This window comes from Rhinopithecus bieti, unplaced genomic scaffold (assembly GCF_001698545.2).
Source record: "Rhinopithecus bieti isolate Rb0 unplaced genomic scaffold, ASM169854v2 scaffold_78508, whole genome shotgun sequence".
In the NCBI taxonomy this organism is placed as follows: Eukaryota; Metazoa; Chordata; class Mammalia; order Primates; family Cercopithecidae; genus Rhinopithecus; species Rhinopithecus bieti.
This window is the reverse complement of record NW_016829854.1, coordinates 637,375-653,830: the sequence shown is the minus strand read 5'-3', so window position 1 is coordinate 653,830 and position 16,456 is coordinate 637,375. Positions and strand designations below refer to the sequence as shown.

Sequence of the window (16,456 nt, the reverse complement as noted above, 5' to 3'; positions counted from 1 at the left end):
CGCCGCCTCCCCGCATCCGCCGGCACTGCCCCGGGCTCCACCGGCCACCCCCTCCGGGCCCGGGCCGGCCGAGGCCGCCGCTCCATCCGACTTCGCGGCCATGTTGGCGGAGCGGGAGGCGGGGAGCGACTTCCGGGCGGCGGAGGGGGGTGCGGCGTGGGGAGGACCTTGCGCGGGCGGCTCCTCTTCCTCCTTCTCCTCTTCTTCCTCCTCCCCTCCACTTCAATTATTCATTCTCCTCGGCGCCGCCCCGCCCCGCCCCCACCCCTCCTGAGCTGCGGCCGGAGGGGGACAGCCCCCGGGAATGGGGAAGCAGGGGAGGCGGGGCGCATCCCAGGTCACCCTCTCCCTCCTTCCTCGGAGGCGCGGGGCTCCAACCCCATGCTTTCTGTCTCTCATCTCCCCCCGGACTGCACTTCCTTCTTTTTTCTTTATCACCGCCGCCTTCCCATTCTCTCCACTTCGTTTTTCCCCTGTGTTCACCTCCAGGGGTCTGGGTCTGATGGGGGGTGGGTGTGGGTGGGTGAGGGACTTGGAAGAAAGGAGCTGGGGGACTTGGGCGGGCCCCCCAGTAACCCTTTAGCAGTCACTCCATGCTAACGCTCATTTCCAGTTTCCTGAGTGTTCACATATTGTTCCATCCCCTCCTTTGATCTTGAGAGGTCCCCTTTTCTTATTGTCTTCGTTTTGAAGCTGAGAAAGCTGCAGCTCTGAGTTGCTGTCTCTTCCTTACTCTCCCCTTTCCCTCCCTCAGGGACTGCCTTCATCTGGCTACAGCCCTAGTAGAGTAGGGGGTGGGAAGGGGACAACATCCAACATCAAGAGGAAAGGGATGGGAGGAAACACCAGGTAGAGGAAAGAACAAGTGCAAAGGCCTGGAGGCCTGAGACTGGAGGGCATATCTTCAAGCAAGTCTGGATCTCAGATCCAGGGGAGTAGAAAGATGGGGAAGATGGGGCTGGAGAATTCTGAAGATGAGATCCTAAGGGGCCAGAAGGTGGCCTTTATCCAGCAGGCAATGGGGAACCACTGCAGAATTTGAGCAGGGGAGTTATGGCATCACATCAGGATTTAGAAAGAAGACCCAGCAGCCAGAGTAGAGAAGCGATCACAAGGAAGCAGCCTGGGGCTGGTGAGACCAGAAGGAAATTATAGCAGTAATCTATGAGAGGGGGTGGGGTTTTCACACATCCTGGATACCCCAAGCTCATCTCCCATCTCCACCTTTGATCAGATTGGATGTACCCAGGCATTTATTATACAAACACTCATGTAGTAGTGTCTCTTTGCCTGGTACTGTCCAAAACACTACAACCACTAACTCATTTTACCCTCACAATTTGTGAGCTAGCTCCTTTTTTCCTCCCATTTTACAGACGCAGAAACTAAGTAACAGAGAAATTAATTTGTTTAGGGCCGCACAATTAGTAGGAGCTAGAGCCAAATTCATGCCCATCATCTGGCTCCAGAATAGGCTTTTCTACCCTTCAAGGGGAGGGACAGAGGAGGGGCAAAGGGTAGGGGGTGAAGAAAGAGGAGCTGAGGAAGGGAAGCGGGAGAACCAACCTGCCTCAGAGTGGCAGGGAAGAGAGGATGAAGGGAGACAGCTGCCCTGGGTCAGGAAGGAGAAGCCATCTGCAGTCCTGCAGCCTGGCATCCTTTTCATGCCCAGGGACTGTTTTGGTCTCAGCAATGCTTAGGAGGTTGGGGTACCAGCTGTTGCCCAAGGCTGAAAACAGAGCAGAAAGAGTTAGGGATTCAGGGAGTTTTCCAGGATGGATTCAAGGCTGACAGTCCCCTATTGACAGTCATGTTTAGTGAGCAAGAGTGTTTGTGGGTTGGGCTGGAAGGTCTGAATCCCAGTGTAATTTAGAAAGGAATATCTCTGCTTTTTCTTTCTCTCCCACAACCCTAGGCAGGGAGACTAATGAAGTGCACAGAGCCCTGGATGGTAGCGGGCAGGGGAGAAACTCTGGCCGCAGCCACCCTGAGGGTCCTCGGTCAGTTCTTGTATGTGTCTTGATCTCTTCCTTTTCACGGGTGTCTGGATAGGATGTGGCAAAGTTAGAGTCCCACTTTTGGGCCCCATCCAAGTGAAGGCAGCCTCTCTACTTCCCATGATGCTCTATATCCCAGGATTTGCCTATTCAAACAGGCAGCAGAAGACAGGTTTTTAGGTCTGAGACTCTACAGCCAGGAAATCTGGGTTTAAAACCCATTCATCGGCCGGGTGCAGTGGCTCACACCTGTAATCCCAGCGTGTTGGGAGGCCGAGGTGGGCAGATCACGAGGTTAGGAGTTAGAGACCAGCCTGGCCAACAGAGTGAAACTCCGTCTCTACTAAAAATACAAAAATTAGCCGGGCATGGTGTAGTCCCAGCTACTTGGGAGGCTGAGGCAGGATAATTGCTTGAACCCGGGAGGCAGAGGTTGCAGTGAGCCGAGATCAGGCCACTGCAATCCAGCCTGGGCAACAGAGCAAGACTCCGTCTCAAAAACCAACGAACCAAACAAACAAACAAAAGCCATTCATCCCTTCCTGGCTCCATCACCTTGGGCAAGTCACTTTATTTATCTTCAGAGAAAAGTAAAATGAGAGATAACCAGTGCCTTCCTTCTAGGACTGTGGTGAGGATAATTAAAGCTAATTATTAGACGAGGGTGATGTCTCCAGCAGGAAACCCTCCTGACTCTCCCACCCAGCTGTGCCCTGCTCCTTATCTCACAGAGAAGTCTCCCGGACACAACCCTGCTATGAGCTTCCATAATATCTTTATTTTTTCCTTCTTAATATCAGCACACTGGCAATCTATGCTTGCCTGTTAGGAATTGCCTGGGAGCTCCACGAGGATTGGAACAATTCATCTATTTTCTTCACCACCAAATCTCCTAGTGCCCAGTGGTATGCTGGGCACTCAACAGGTATTCTACAAAAATCATTAAGTCAATGAAAATCATTAAGTCAATGAATGAATGAATAAGTGAGTGAGTGATCACCCCTATAAATATGTTCTGAGGCTGGGCATGGTGGCTCACACCTGTAGCCCAGCACTTTAGGAAGCGGAGGTGGATGGATTGCTCAAGCCCAGGACTTTGAGACCAGCCTGGGCAATATGGCCCCATCTTTACAAAATAGACAAAAATTAGCCAAGTGTGGTGGCATGCACCTGTAGTCCCAGCTACTGGGGAGGCTGAGATGGGGGGATCACTGGAACCCAGGAATTTGAGGCTGTAGTGAGCCATGATCATGTCTCTGCACTCCAGCGTGAGTGACAGAGTAAGAAATCATTGCGGGGGGGAGGATAGATTCTATAGGTTCTCCCCATTTTATAAACAAGGTAACTTATTCAGACAAGGGCAGTGACTTATGGGATTATTAAGCCTTTCTGTGTGTCAGGAGCTGTGCTAAGAACTTTACTAGTACCATCACATGTTATCCTCGAACCAGCCATTTCTCAGGTAGAAATTGAAATTCAGGGAGGTACTGTCACAAATGCCATTTGTTAGGAAGTAGCAGAGTTGGCATTCAAGAACTCTATGCTAAAAGTTCAGGTGACTGGGGAGAGTGACAAGGAGAAGGATTTGAAGTGTGGATCAGGTATGGAGGTGACCCACCTCTCTGGGGTATTGTACAGGGGACTCCACCCTGAAGGGGTTTGGGCTGGTGTGTTCCGAGTGGCCCGCCAGTTCAGAGACTCAGACAAAAACCAATAGAAGTGCACAGAGGTGATGTTCCAGTGGTGGGGGTTGGGGTGGGATCAGCTTGGGCAAGCACTCTGCAATAGGACGGAGTGAGGCAAGTTCAAGGACTGAGAAGAGGCTGAGTCTGTCTTGTGTGGAGGGAGAAGGTGGCCGCAGCTGGTCAGAACTGGAAAAGTCCTTTGGGATTTCATCCAGCTCTCCAAGCCCCTCTCTCATTTTACAGGCAGGGACTCTGAGACTCAGAAAGAAGTCCATGTTTTGCAAGTGGCAGGAGCCAATCTGGGAGCCTTTCCCTAGTCACCCACATCTCTGACCTTTGTTGGGAATCACTCTTTATTGTTGCTTAGGCTGGAGTGCAGTGGTGCAATCATAGCTCACTGCAGCCTCAAACTCTTGAACTCCAGTGATCCTCCCACCTCAGCCACCTGAGTAACTGGGACTATAGGCACATACCACCATGTCCAGCTAGTCTTTAACATTTTTTTGTAAAGACGAATTTCGCTTTGTTGCCTGGTGTGGTCTCAAACTCCTGAGCTCAAGCAATCCTCCCGCCTTGGCCTCCCAAAGTGCTGGGATTACAAGCGTGAACCACTGTGCCTTGCCAGGAATCACTTTTACAAACAGCCCTCATCACGTTTCCTCGCTTAGCCTTGCTTCGGGATCCTGCTGAGGGTTCAGCTCTTGTGTACTGCACCCTCTGTTTGAACCAGCTCCTGATACTCTTCCTTTAGTTCCGACTAAAATATTTGCACCTGTGCAAACTATGCATGCGAACACTGATACAGCATTGTTTATAAAAGCAAATAGTGGGAATGACCTAAATGCCTATCAGTGGGACTTCAGCTAAATAAATCATGAGACTTCTGACAATGCGATGGTGTGTAGCAGCAAGCTCTTTATGTCCTAATACAGAAAGACCTCCTCGGGGAAAAACAAGGCAGAGGACAGGGGATGAAGCTAGGTGAAAAGGGGAATAATAATATATTTTTTAATGTGTTTTTATATGCATAAACTTTGGAAATTTACATAAGAAAATAAAGAGATTACTGAAGGGGGAACTGGGGAGAAGGGCAGGCAAGGATGGGAGGGAGACTTCATGATATGTGCCAATTTATGATTTCTTTTTGGAATCATGTGCATGTATTTACTTATTAATAAAATAAAATAATAATAGGGACAGCTGCTACTCAGCTCCTGCTGGGTGTTGTAATTAGGAATGGGTGGTCAGTCTGGTCAGATTTTTTAATTATTCAGGAGAAGTCAGAAATTTGGATTTTACTGTAAAGTTCCTTGATTTTTAAGCACTGGCTCCAACTTTTCTCAAACGCTTTTCAGGCCAAATAAAAAAGCCAGCAGGTTAGACGCAACCTGAGGGTCACCACTTTCAGCCTCAGCCCTAATAGCTTCCTGGAGTCCTCAGCACCCCAGGTTACTGTCCCCCATGGGCAGCTACAGGACTGAAAAGTGTCTTGCCCTACCCCTCTTCTGCCACCCTCCAACCCGCGCCCCTTGGAGCTGTGACATGTGGGGCTTTTAACTCAAGATCTGGAAGGCAGAGCAGGGTTATGAACTCTCAGATAATTCCCTCCCCCAGGGCCCTGCAGGCATCAAGGCCCAGCTGCTCCTGCCGCCCACCCATCTGTCCCTGGGAGGTGGGGACAGGAGCGGACTGGCAGGGAGGGGGTGGGCAGGAGTCCCCGATCTGAGCCTCAGATCACTGGGTCTGTTCAGACCCAGAATCCAAGGGGAGCAACCTGGAGATTGTGAGAAAAGAAAAACAGTGTGGCTGGCTCACCTAGTTGATATGTTCTGAGGTCATTCATGAAATTACCAAATCCCAAAGCTGCAAAGGCCCTAAAGGAACATCTTGTTCAACTCCCGTATTGGACAGATGAGGACACCAATCTGTGCTCCCCACCACACTGCCCCAGGCTTGTCACCTCTCTCCAGGACAACTGGACTGCCCCTGCCTCCTCGCTGGGTTCCCTGTAGCCACCTCTTTTCTCTCCTCATGTTCAGTCTCCACCTTCAGCCAGAGGGGCCAAAAAAAAAGGGAAATCTCATCAGGTCCCACGTCTGCTTAGAACTTGCGACTGCTTCCTGCCTGACTTTGAGCCAAAGTCCTCAGCCCTGCATATATTCTCTGCCCTGGCCCCCTCTCTGACCTCATCTCCCACTGTCTTTCCTTTGCTCACTCTGTTCCAGCCACACTGGCTCCTTTAACAAGCCAACCTTCTTCCTTCCATGGGGCTTCTGTTCCTCCGGTGCTCCCAGGTATTCACAAGGCTCCATCTTTCTCCTTTCTAAAATGTTGCCTCTTCAGAGGGATTTTTCTCGATCATTTCTCCCACTCCCCTATGTTCTCTATCCTTTCACTTGCCTTATTTTTCATTCATAACCTTGATCACTACCTGATTTTATAATATATAGTTATTTGTTTCTTGCCTAAAAGGTAAGTTGCATTAAGGCAGCAGTCATGCTTATCTTGTTCACCACTGTATCCTCAGTGCTTAGTGGGGCCTGGCATATAGCAGATGCTCAGTGTGACAGAAAAGGACAAAACGCTACAATTCAGGTAATAGCCAGTCCTGGTTCTGCCATTACCTGCACAGGTGACCTTGAATAAGTCACCTCGCCTCTGTAGGCCTCAGTTTCCTCATTTGGAAAAAAAGGGAATCACTGACGTCTTCAACTCAACAATCCTGGGATGTCTTCTTCATCCCAATGCCTCTTTCTTCCCCATAGAGTCAGAAAGTCCTTTCAATAAACATAATTGTATTTACTTATTTACTGAATGGTCAGTGTATTCACATGGTTCAAAACTCAAAGGCACAAAGGGGACACATTGAAAAGTGTCTCTCCTACCCTATCCTCCAGCCACCCTCCCCTTCCCAGTGGGCAATCAATGCTATAAGTTTCTTGAGTCTCTCTCTCTCTCCCTCTCTTCCTCTCTGCCTGTCTCTTCTCTCTGTCATCTTCCTATTTATATACCTACCATCACCATTTTAAAACAAATGATAGCTTAATTATATATAGTCCTATACTTTGTTTTCCCCACATGACAGCATTTTTGGAAATTGCTTCCTATCGGTGCATAGAGGGACCCTCATTCTTTCATGGTATGGCAACATTCCATTGCATGCATATGCCACAATTCACTTCATCAGTCCCCCAAATCATGGGCAGCTAGGTTTTCTCCAGCCTTTTACAGCAATACTTCAGTGAACGACTTTGTGGACATGCCATTTTGGGTATCTGTAGAATAAATTTCTAGTGATAGACTTGCTGATTGAACAGCGTGTGTGTTTTATAATTTTGATAGATGCCCTCTATAGGGGCTGTACCAATTTATCCTCCATACACCAGCATTGAGTGAGAGTGCTTGTAAAAGGCCTTTTTAAATGGCCTGCAGTAAGTCCTCAAGACTCCTTACAGGTGGATAAATCACTCCACCTTGCTCAGTTTCCTCTTCAATAAAATGGGTATCCTGCTTCATAGAGTGGTGGTGAGGATGAAATGAAATAGTGCATGCAAAGTGCTCAGCACAGTTCCTGGCACATAGTAGGGCCTCTATAAAGGTTAGCTATTCTTTCTCTGCCCCCAGGGAGCTCTGTGGGAACAGGGACTTTGTCTGTCATGTTCACTGCTATAGCACAGCTTCTGGCTAATAGTGGGCATCCAGTAATTATTTATTCAGTGAATGAGTCCATTTTCCAGCTTTACTTTGCTGACCAGGGCTTTCTGTCTATCCTTACAGCCTCTCTTCCCCTTCTCCTTGGACTCCAGACACACTGGTCTTCCCCTGGCTCCCTCCTGTCACAGTGCCTTTGCACTTGCAGTTCCTTCTGGCAGAAGCACTTTCTCCACCCCCGTCCCAAACCCCCACCACCCATAGCCTCTCCATTTGCTTAGTTTATTTCTACTTATCCTTAAATCTCAGCTTAAATGTCACTTTCTCAAGAAAGCCTCCTCTACCTCCAGTCCAGGACCGCCCTCTATATAATGTCACTGGACTCTGAGCTTTTTATTCAAGCATTATCACAATTAGGAGGGTGCATGCATGGTGTCAATCTTGTCCCCATGACTGAAAGCCTGTCAGGCCCAGGACTTGGCCTGTCCTATGTACCACTGGATCCCAGGGCCTGGCTGAGTGCAGGTACTCAATAGCCATTGACCTGAGGGAATAAGTGAGGCCCACATCACCTTTCCAGATGGGTGGAGCTGCCTGTGCCCAACCAAGAGAGGGGGAGTCTTGACTGAATGTTCCATCCTCTTTCCAGTGGAATGAGCTGCTCCTGAAAGGTTCTAGTTGGTTAAGGGGTAGGGGTGAGAGGCAGGAGAGAGGGGAGAAGAAGAGGGAGAGAGAGAAAGGGAGATAATTAGGTCATGGCCTCAGTCATTCGACAGACCTCTCCTGAGCCCCATCTGAGGGTCCTGAGCACCTTCGAGGAAGCCAATGGAACCCCTGGCCTCAATGGACTCTTGGGCTGGTGAGAAAGCCAAAACCATGAACAACAACAAATACCTGGTCTTGTCCAAAACAGGAAAGTGTCTGATGCCAGGAGAAAAGGGAATGAAAGTGCCTCTGGGAGAGCTGAGGGAGAGCAACCCTCTTGGTGGCAGGGGTGGGGCAGGGCCTTCTAGGAGGAGGGTCCTTAAGGGAAGAGTAAACACTCAGCAAAAGATATTCCTGGCGAAGGGCATGGCCTGAGCACAGGGAAAGATCTGGGAAAGTTAGGATGTGTTTAGGAACTGGCGTTCAAGAAGAGTGGAGGAAGATGAGGCAGAAAAGAAATTGAACTCAGAGAAAAGTACAAGGAAGCATGTCCCTGAAGGATGATTGCAGCAGTTTGTATCATCTGCAAAGGTGGAAACAACTTAAATGTCTATCCACAAGAGACTGGCTGAGTAAATACGTTATTTACAGCCACGACACTGGCGGGCCATAGAGAGGTGGAAATGCCCAAAGTTGGTGAGGATGTGCCTCACCAGTAGAAGTGAAAATGAGGAAGCCATCCTGGAGAGAAATGTGGCAGCATTTAGGAAAAAGAAGGCTGGGCATGCTGGCTCACGCCTGTGATCCCAGCACTTTAGGAGGCCAAGGTGGGAGGATCACTTGAGCTCAGGAGTTTGAGACCAGCCTGGGCAACATGGTGAACCTTGTCTCTATTAAAAACTTTTAAAAATTAGCCGGGTATGGTGGGGTGCGTGCCTGTAATCCTGGCTACTTGGGAGGCTGAGGCAGGAGGATCACTTGAGCCTGGGAGTTCTAGGCTGCAGCGAGCTATGATCAGGCCACTGCACTCAGCCTGGGCAACAGAGTGAGACTCTGTCTCAAAAAAAAAAAAAAAAAAAAAAGAAAGAAAGAAAGAAAGAAAAAAAGGAAGAAGAAGTGTGTGTGTGCCCTATGACAAGGCAATACCACATAGGATGTCCAGTGTGGCTCTGTGTGTGCTGATAGGGGCAGAAAGCAGCTCAGGTGTCCATAATCAAGAGAGTGGACCAGTGAAATGAGGTAGAGGCAGCTCTGCAGTTCTCTGGAGCTGGAGGAGTAAGGAGCTAGAGGTACCTAGAGTGCTACAGTGCATGAAGAGATCTGAGAAACATCGGGAGAGGAAAAAAAAAAAAAAAAAAAAAAGAGGAAAGGAACATGACTTACAACTCAATAACATTTATGTGGATTCAAAACACATGCCCGGGGCCAGGCACGGTGGCTCATGCCTGTAATCCCAACACTTTGGGAGGCCGGGGTGGGAGGATCACTCGAGGCCAGGAGTTCAAGACCAGCCTGGACAATCTGGCGAAACCTCATCTCTGCAAAAAATACAAAAATTAGCCGGGTATGGTGGTGCACGCCTGTAGTCCCAGATACTTTGGAGGCTGAGGCACAAGAATTGCTTGAACCCGGGAGGCAGAAGCTGCAGTGAGCCGAGAACATCTCTGTGTGTGTCTTTGGGTACATGTAGGTATGTGTTTCTATTGTGTGAAATTACACACAATGATAGGAGTGGAATTGTTAGGTATGCTCAGTTTTAGCTGATACTAATAAACTGGGTATGTGGTTTGGTATTTATTTATTTATTTTTGTTTTGAGATGGAGTCTCGCTCTGTCGCCCAGGCTGGAGTGCAGTAGCACGATCTCAGCTCACTGCAACCTCTGTCTCCTGGGTTCAAGCGATTCTGCCTCAGCCTCCCAAGTAGCTGGGATTACAGACGTGTGCCACCACACCAGGCTAATTTTGTATTAGAAAATACAAAATTAGTATTTTGTAGTAGAGACGGGTTTTGCCATGTTGGCCAGGCTGGTCTCTAATTCCTTACCTCAGGTGATCCACCCACCTTGGCCTCCCAAAGTGCTGGGATTACAGGCATGAGCCACTATACCTGGTCCCGCTAAGAAGTTTTGAAACACAGAAACACATAAAACAACATGATGCATTTTGCAAGAAATTCTGAGTATTTAAGGACATATCAAACACAGTAGAGCGGGTTTCAGTGAGGTCAAAAGTGAGTGGAGGTGGGAGAAAAAATATAAACAAGAAAGGGTCCTTGCAGACTAAATCATGACCGCGTGCTAATAACTGAGAGGCAGGATTAATTCAACCCACTGTACTTCCGTGCATGAAAACGAAATGCAAATTTTAATGTAGAAAATGAGATAAACAAACAGACTATATTTTTAAAATACACACACACACACACACACACACACACACTACAGAATATATATTTATATATTTGAGGCAGGGTCTTGCTCTGTTGCCCAGGCTTGAGTGCAGTGGTGCCATCTTCGTTCACTGCAACCTCCACCTCAGCCTCCTGAATAGATGGGACTACAGGTGTGCACCACCATGCCTGGCTACTTTTTGTATTTTTTGTAGAGACAGGGTTTTTCCATGTTGCCTAGGCTGGTTTCAAATTTCTGAGCTCAAGTGATATGCTCCCCTTGTCCTCCCAAAATCCTGGGATTATAGGCGGGAGCCACTGCGCTGGCCTCACTATAGAATATTTTGCAGCTATTAGAAAATAGAAAAGAGATCTAAATGTCAATCAAAGCTGTCCAAGAGCAATGCTGCAAAGCACTAGGTTTGTGTGTGATGCCCTCCACCTGCCTTCCTGTCCTATCATCTCACAATAGTCCTGTGGGTTTTCTCCAGGTTCACAGCTATGTCTTTAAATGCCTATCACAGTTCTGAAAAGACACACCCAAACTGGGATACTAGAGGGACCTGAGAAGAGCGGGAGGAGGGTAAAGAAGAGCTTAGTCTTCTCTGTAATGTTTTTTGTTTCCATAAGAAGAATCCATTTATAGAAATTAAAATGAATGAATTTGGTATTAAAAGGTAGTAGTAAAAACCAGCTCAAGGAGGGCTGGAATGTTCTGGGCTTGCACTCTCTTTGGGATCACTTAAGATTTTTCAAGTCAAGCCATGGGCCATCTGTTGCCTGGTGAAAATGGAGGCGTGGGGAGCTGGGAGACATGTCCCCACCTGGTGTCCCCATCTGGCTGCATGACCTTGGGAGGGTCCCATCCCCTTTCCTGACCTCAATGTCCTCATCTGCCCAATGGGATTCAGATTTTTGTGTTACCCAGGGATGTGGGAGGATGAAGTGAGGGCGCGAGGAGAATCACATGAATGTAAGGGATTATTCTCCGGGTCGGGGAGGAGACAGGGTGGAAGCGTCTCTTCCACCCGCCAAGCCCACAGGGGTGCAAAGGAAATGGAGGGAGGAGCTGGGGACCACCCAAGCAAGTACACAGCCCATCTGCAGGACAGGAGCATGTTGTCAGCAGCTGGGAGGCCCAGCCAGAGCTGGTAGGGCAGCCACCCAGGTTGCTTGGAGAATCTGGACATTAAAAGGATTCCTCTCACTGCTCTCTCAGTGCAGCTCCAGCCCTGTCACTTCCCCAAGCCCCCATTTTCACCCTCCCACACCCTCAACACATACACACATATCTCAGAGCAATGTACCACACTTGCCCCTCTTCACCCATCATATCACCAGAGCCACACGGGGCTTTCACAAGGTAAACCCAATCATATCTGTGCCTGCTCAGCACCCTCCAAAAGCTTCTCAGGATCTGAGAACAAACCAGTCCCCTTACTTTAGTGGATAAGGCACGATCCCAGGCCTCACCTTTAAGAGTCTGGCCTCAGAGAGAATCTGCCTTAAGTAGAATTCTGACTCTTCTCCTCATTCATTCATTCATTCATTCATTCAAAATTGTTTATCAAGCACCTACTGTGGGAGCCAGGCACTGTTCTAGATATTTGGGAGACATCAATGAAGAAATAAATGAAAGATCCCTGCCCTCAAGGAGCCTCTGTTCTAGCAGAGGGAGATTAACAACAACCATAAGTAAATTATATGGCAAGCTGGGAGGTGACAAAAGTTATAATGAAAAGAAAGAAAAAGAAAAACTAGAGCAGAGGAAGTTGATCAGGAGCAGCAGGAGGGGCAGAAGTTGCATTTTAAACATGGTGGTCAGGGCAGGCTCCATTGAGAAGATGTCATTTAAGAAAAGACTGGGCCAGCCGCGGTGGCTCATGCCTGTAATCTCAGCACTTCGGGAGGCCGAGGTAAGCGAATCACCTGAGGTCAGGAGTTTGAGACCAGCCTGGCCAACATGGTGAGACCCCTGTCTTTACTAAAAAAATACAAAAATTAACTGAGCATGGTGGCACACGCCTGTAATCCCAGCTATTTGGAAGGCTGAGGCAGGAGAATCACTTGAACCCAGGAGGTGGAGGTTGAAGTGAGCAGAGATTGTGCCACTGCACTCCAGCCTGGGTAACAGAGTGAGACTCCATCTCAAAAAAAAAAAAAAAAAAAAAGGAAAAGAAAAAGAAAACACTAGTAGGAGGTGAGGGAAGGAACCATGTAGACATCAGGGAAAAATGCAGGTGGAGGGAGCAGCCATTCGAAAGACCCTGAGGCAGGCCGGGCACGGTGGCTCAAGCCTGCAATCCCAGCACTTTGGGAGGCCGAGACGGGCGGATCACGAGGTCAGGAGATCGAGACCATCCTGGCTAACACCGTGAAACCCCGTCTCTACTGAAAAATACAAAAAACTAGCCGGGCCAGGTGGTGGGCGCCTGTAGTCTCAGTTACTCAGGAGGCTGAGGCAGGAGAATGGCGTAAACCTGGGAGGCGGAGCTTGCAGTGAGCTGAGATCTGGCCACTGCACTCCAGCCTGGGCGACAGAGCGAGACTCCGTCTCAAAAAAAAAAACAGAAAGACCCTGAGGCAGGACCATGCCTGGCATGTGTGAGCAGCAGCAGGGAGGTAGTTGATGACCCAGAGAGGGGGACACTTTTCCAATGAACAAGACAGACAAGGTCTCTGCCCTGGGGAGCTCACGACTACAAAGCGAGGTGTTTAGAGAACAAAGGTGGTATGGGAAGTGCAGAGATGAGGGAAGTCCAAGAAACTGTGGGGGCCCAGAGAGGACTCGACCCTCAGGAGGAGGTAACCCCAAGCTGAGCAGTGGGGGATATGGAATAGTTACACATGAATAAAGGCATGGGAGAAAATTAATCTAGACCGATGGGGGAGTATGTACAAAGGCCCTGAGAATCCCACCACTAGTCACCACCCTCACTGCTGTCTCCTGGTGCAGTGGCCACCCTCTCCTGCCCGGATGATTATAGCAGCCTCCTCTTAGGTCTCCCACAGAGGGGCAAAGAAGCTAAAGTATGCAGTCACTAACGCCTCTCTTTTCTCGGTAGGAGTTCACACTCGTGGATATTAATTCACTGCATTCCCCTCTCAACCGGCATCCATGAGCAGAGAGAAGCAGGAAGCCACAGGCATATGCAGCAGTGTCTGCAGATGACCTCTGGGGAGGCCCTAGTGGATTTTGGGTGGGGCTCTGCCAGCGCCTTCTACAGCCCTGTGTGCTCAATGTCTCCTTCTCCTCTCTGTCCTACCCTCCCCCTCCTCACTAATTTTATTCAAATACACTGGCTGTTCCCTCTGCCTGGAACGCTCTTCCCCTAGATATCCACAAGGCTCACCCCCTCATCTCCTCCACACTTTTGTTCAAATGCCATCTCCTCAGAGACACCCTCTCTGACCATCTTATCTCAAATAGCCCCTCCATTATTCCCTCTCCACCTTGTCCTGTGCTATCTTTTCTTTCTCTCCTTCCTTCCTTCCTTTCTTCCTTCCCTCCCTCTCCCTCCTTTCTTTCCCTTTCCTTCCTTCCTTCCTTCCTTTTTTCTTTTTTCTTTTCTTTTCTTTCCTTCCTTCCTTCCTTCCTTCCTTCCTTCCTTCCTTCCTTCCTTCCTTCCTTCCTTCCTTTCTTTCTCTTTCTCTTTCTCTCTCTCTCTCTCTTTCCTTTTCTTTTCTTTTTTAGAGAAAGGGTCTCACTCTGTCACCCAGGCTGGGGTACAGTGGCACGATTGTAGCTCACTGCAGCTTTGAAGTCCTGTGCTCAACTGATCCTCCCACCTCAGCCTCCTGAGTAGCTGAGACAACAGCTGCACACCACTACATCTGGCTAATTTTTTTATTTTTATTTTTTGGTAGAGATGGAGGTCTTGCTATATTGCCCAGGCTGGTCTCGAACTCTTGGTTTCAAGTGATGCTCCACTTTGGCCTCCCAATGTGTTGGGATTACAGGTGTGAGCCCCCACATCAGGCTGCGGTTTCTGGTAGCACTTTTCACCACCTGACATACATTTACTTGTTTGTATGTTGATTGTTTGTTTCTCTCACCAGACTGGGAATTCCTGAGGGCAGGGACCATGTCCAGTTTTGCTCATGGCAGAATCCCTATCACAGGGCCTGGGAAGTCAATAAATAATTGTGAAATAAATGGTTCTGAAACTGAAATGCTCTCCGAGAGTCTTTCTGGGTCTGACCATTTCAAAGTCTTGGAAATGACTATGATTCCCCTCCCCAACATTTCCAGTGGCCAGGGGTGGCCTCTAAGGGCCAGTCACCACCAAGAAGCTGCTAATCTGGGAGCCTCTCTCAGCCTGTCCCCATCCAGGCCCATCTGGTAGGGGTCAAGGGTCAACCTGGTCCAGCCCTCTGTGGGTCCTGAGGTAGAGGAGACGCAGTTCTGGGGTCCAGGCCGAGGGATGCCTGGTGAGCCCCATTTCTGCTTTGGCAAACATTCCCCTTTCCTTCTCAGGGCCTGTGTCTGCATTTCTGAACCAGAAGGTGTTTATACAAAACATCCTGGGTTTGGCGACAAATTCACCCTCAGTGAGGAATCCTTAATGAATCTCCCTCCTTCCCCACACCAGGTGGCTGAAGGAAAAATTAGCTCTGCCTCTGGTAGTTGAAGGCAGCCAAAGGCTAGGCAACACAGAGGTGCTGCTGGGGCTTCTGGGGCCACAATTTTGGGGGAGCGCTTTTTCAGGGTCCAGAAATGGCATGGACACCAGGCACTCCTGGCTTGCTGTGTGATGAGGCACTGCCTTTCTCCTGGCCTCAGTCTGCAGCTGTGAAATGGGGCGGTAATAATCCCATCCATACAAAGGTTGCTTTGACACTCAAGTAAGGCAAAGGGTGTGAAGGGTTACGAGAGGTCAAAAGGAGAGAATAAGAAGCTGGAATCAGAGAGGCAAAAGATCAGAGTGATAATACCAGTTCTGCTCTTCAGACTTTCAAAGTCCTTTCCCAGAGCCTTTTACAGCCCTGTGGGCTCAATGCCTCCTTCCCCTCTGACCTCCTGCCTACTTCCCCCTGCCCATTCTGTTCCACATACACTGGCTGTTCCCTCTGCCTGGAACACTCTTCTCCTAGGCATCCACATGGCTCACCCCCCACCTTCTTTTCAAAGCCTTACCTCTCTCTGAGTTCTGTTTTTTTCCAGCTATCCAATGAGGAGTTTGGGCATGAAGACCTCGTGGGAACTCTCTGGTTCTGATGGTAACCATTTTCCATCTGCCTGCCTCCTCTGGGAAGTCCTACCAATCCTACAACCCACACCCGTTTGCTTTTCTGAGCTACCATTTCATTGCTTACTGCCCATAGTTTTCAAGTCTGTTCCTTATGTATAGGCCAGTTACTCTGGGCATTGGGTCCAACAATGAACTCTGGCTAAATGGAATTAAAAGTGATACAGTGATTACTGCTGGAGTGCAGTGGTGCCATCAGAGCTCACTGCAGCCTCCATTCCCCAGCTGCAAGTGCTCCTCCCACCTCAGCCTCCTGAGTAGCTGGGACCAACAGGCGCGCCCCACCGCACCCAGCTAATTTTTTTTATTTTATTTTTAATTTTTAGTGGAAACGGAGGTTTTACTCTGCTGCCCAAGCTGATCTGTAACTCCTGGGCTCAAGTGATTCCCCCGGGCTTTGGCTTTCCAAAGTGGGATTACAGGCATGAGCCACTGCGCCCAGCCGATTCCTACTTCCTTCCGATCCTGTGGAGAGACACTGAGGCGGATTTTTATTCATCCCCTTTTTATAAATTAGAAACTGAAAGTGTCAGAGATTAAACATAAGTCACACTGCCACATGGGCCTTCTTGGTGTTTCTTAGCCAGGGGAAGAATCATATTTCCCAGGTCCTTATCACTACCTGCCATTAATTGTCGGTGTTTCCCACTGGAATGAAGTTCCATGACGGCAGGGATTTTGTTGTGTTCACTGCTGCATCCTAAGCACCTAAAACTGCTTGGCACATGGTAAGCGCTCAAGAAGTATGAACCGAGGGAGTCAGAGACAACTCACGGACTGAACTCTCTGAGCCTGCAGAGGGCGCTCCAGCCCCGCCCCCAATGCTAGGCCCCGCCTCT

General features: G+C 49.1%; 1 protein-coding gene across 1 annotated transcript in view; it reads right to left on the bottom strand.

The window, feature by feature from the left end:
• The window catches only part of XKR7 (XK related 7), a 34,769-nt gene extending 33,898 nt beyond the window's left edge, over nt 1–871 (bottom strand). Inside the window, exon 1 of the mRNA XM_017865028.1 lies at nt 2–871. Coding sequence (XP_017720517.1) covers nt 2–102 — 101 coding nt within the window. The 5' untranslated portion in view covers nt 103–871. The remainder of the gene's footprint in view (nt 1) is intronic.
• Nucleotides 872–16,456: the final 15,585 nt, after the last annotated feature.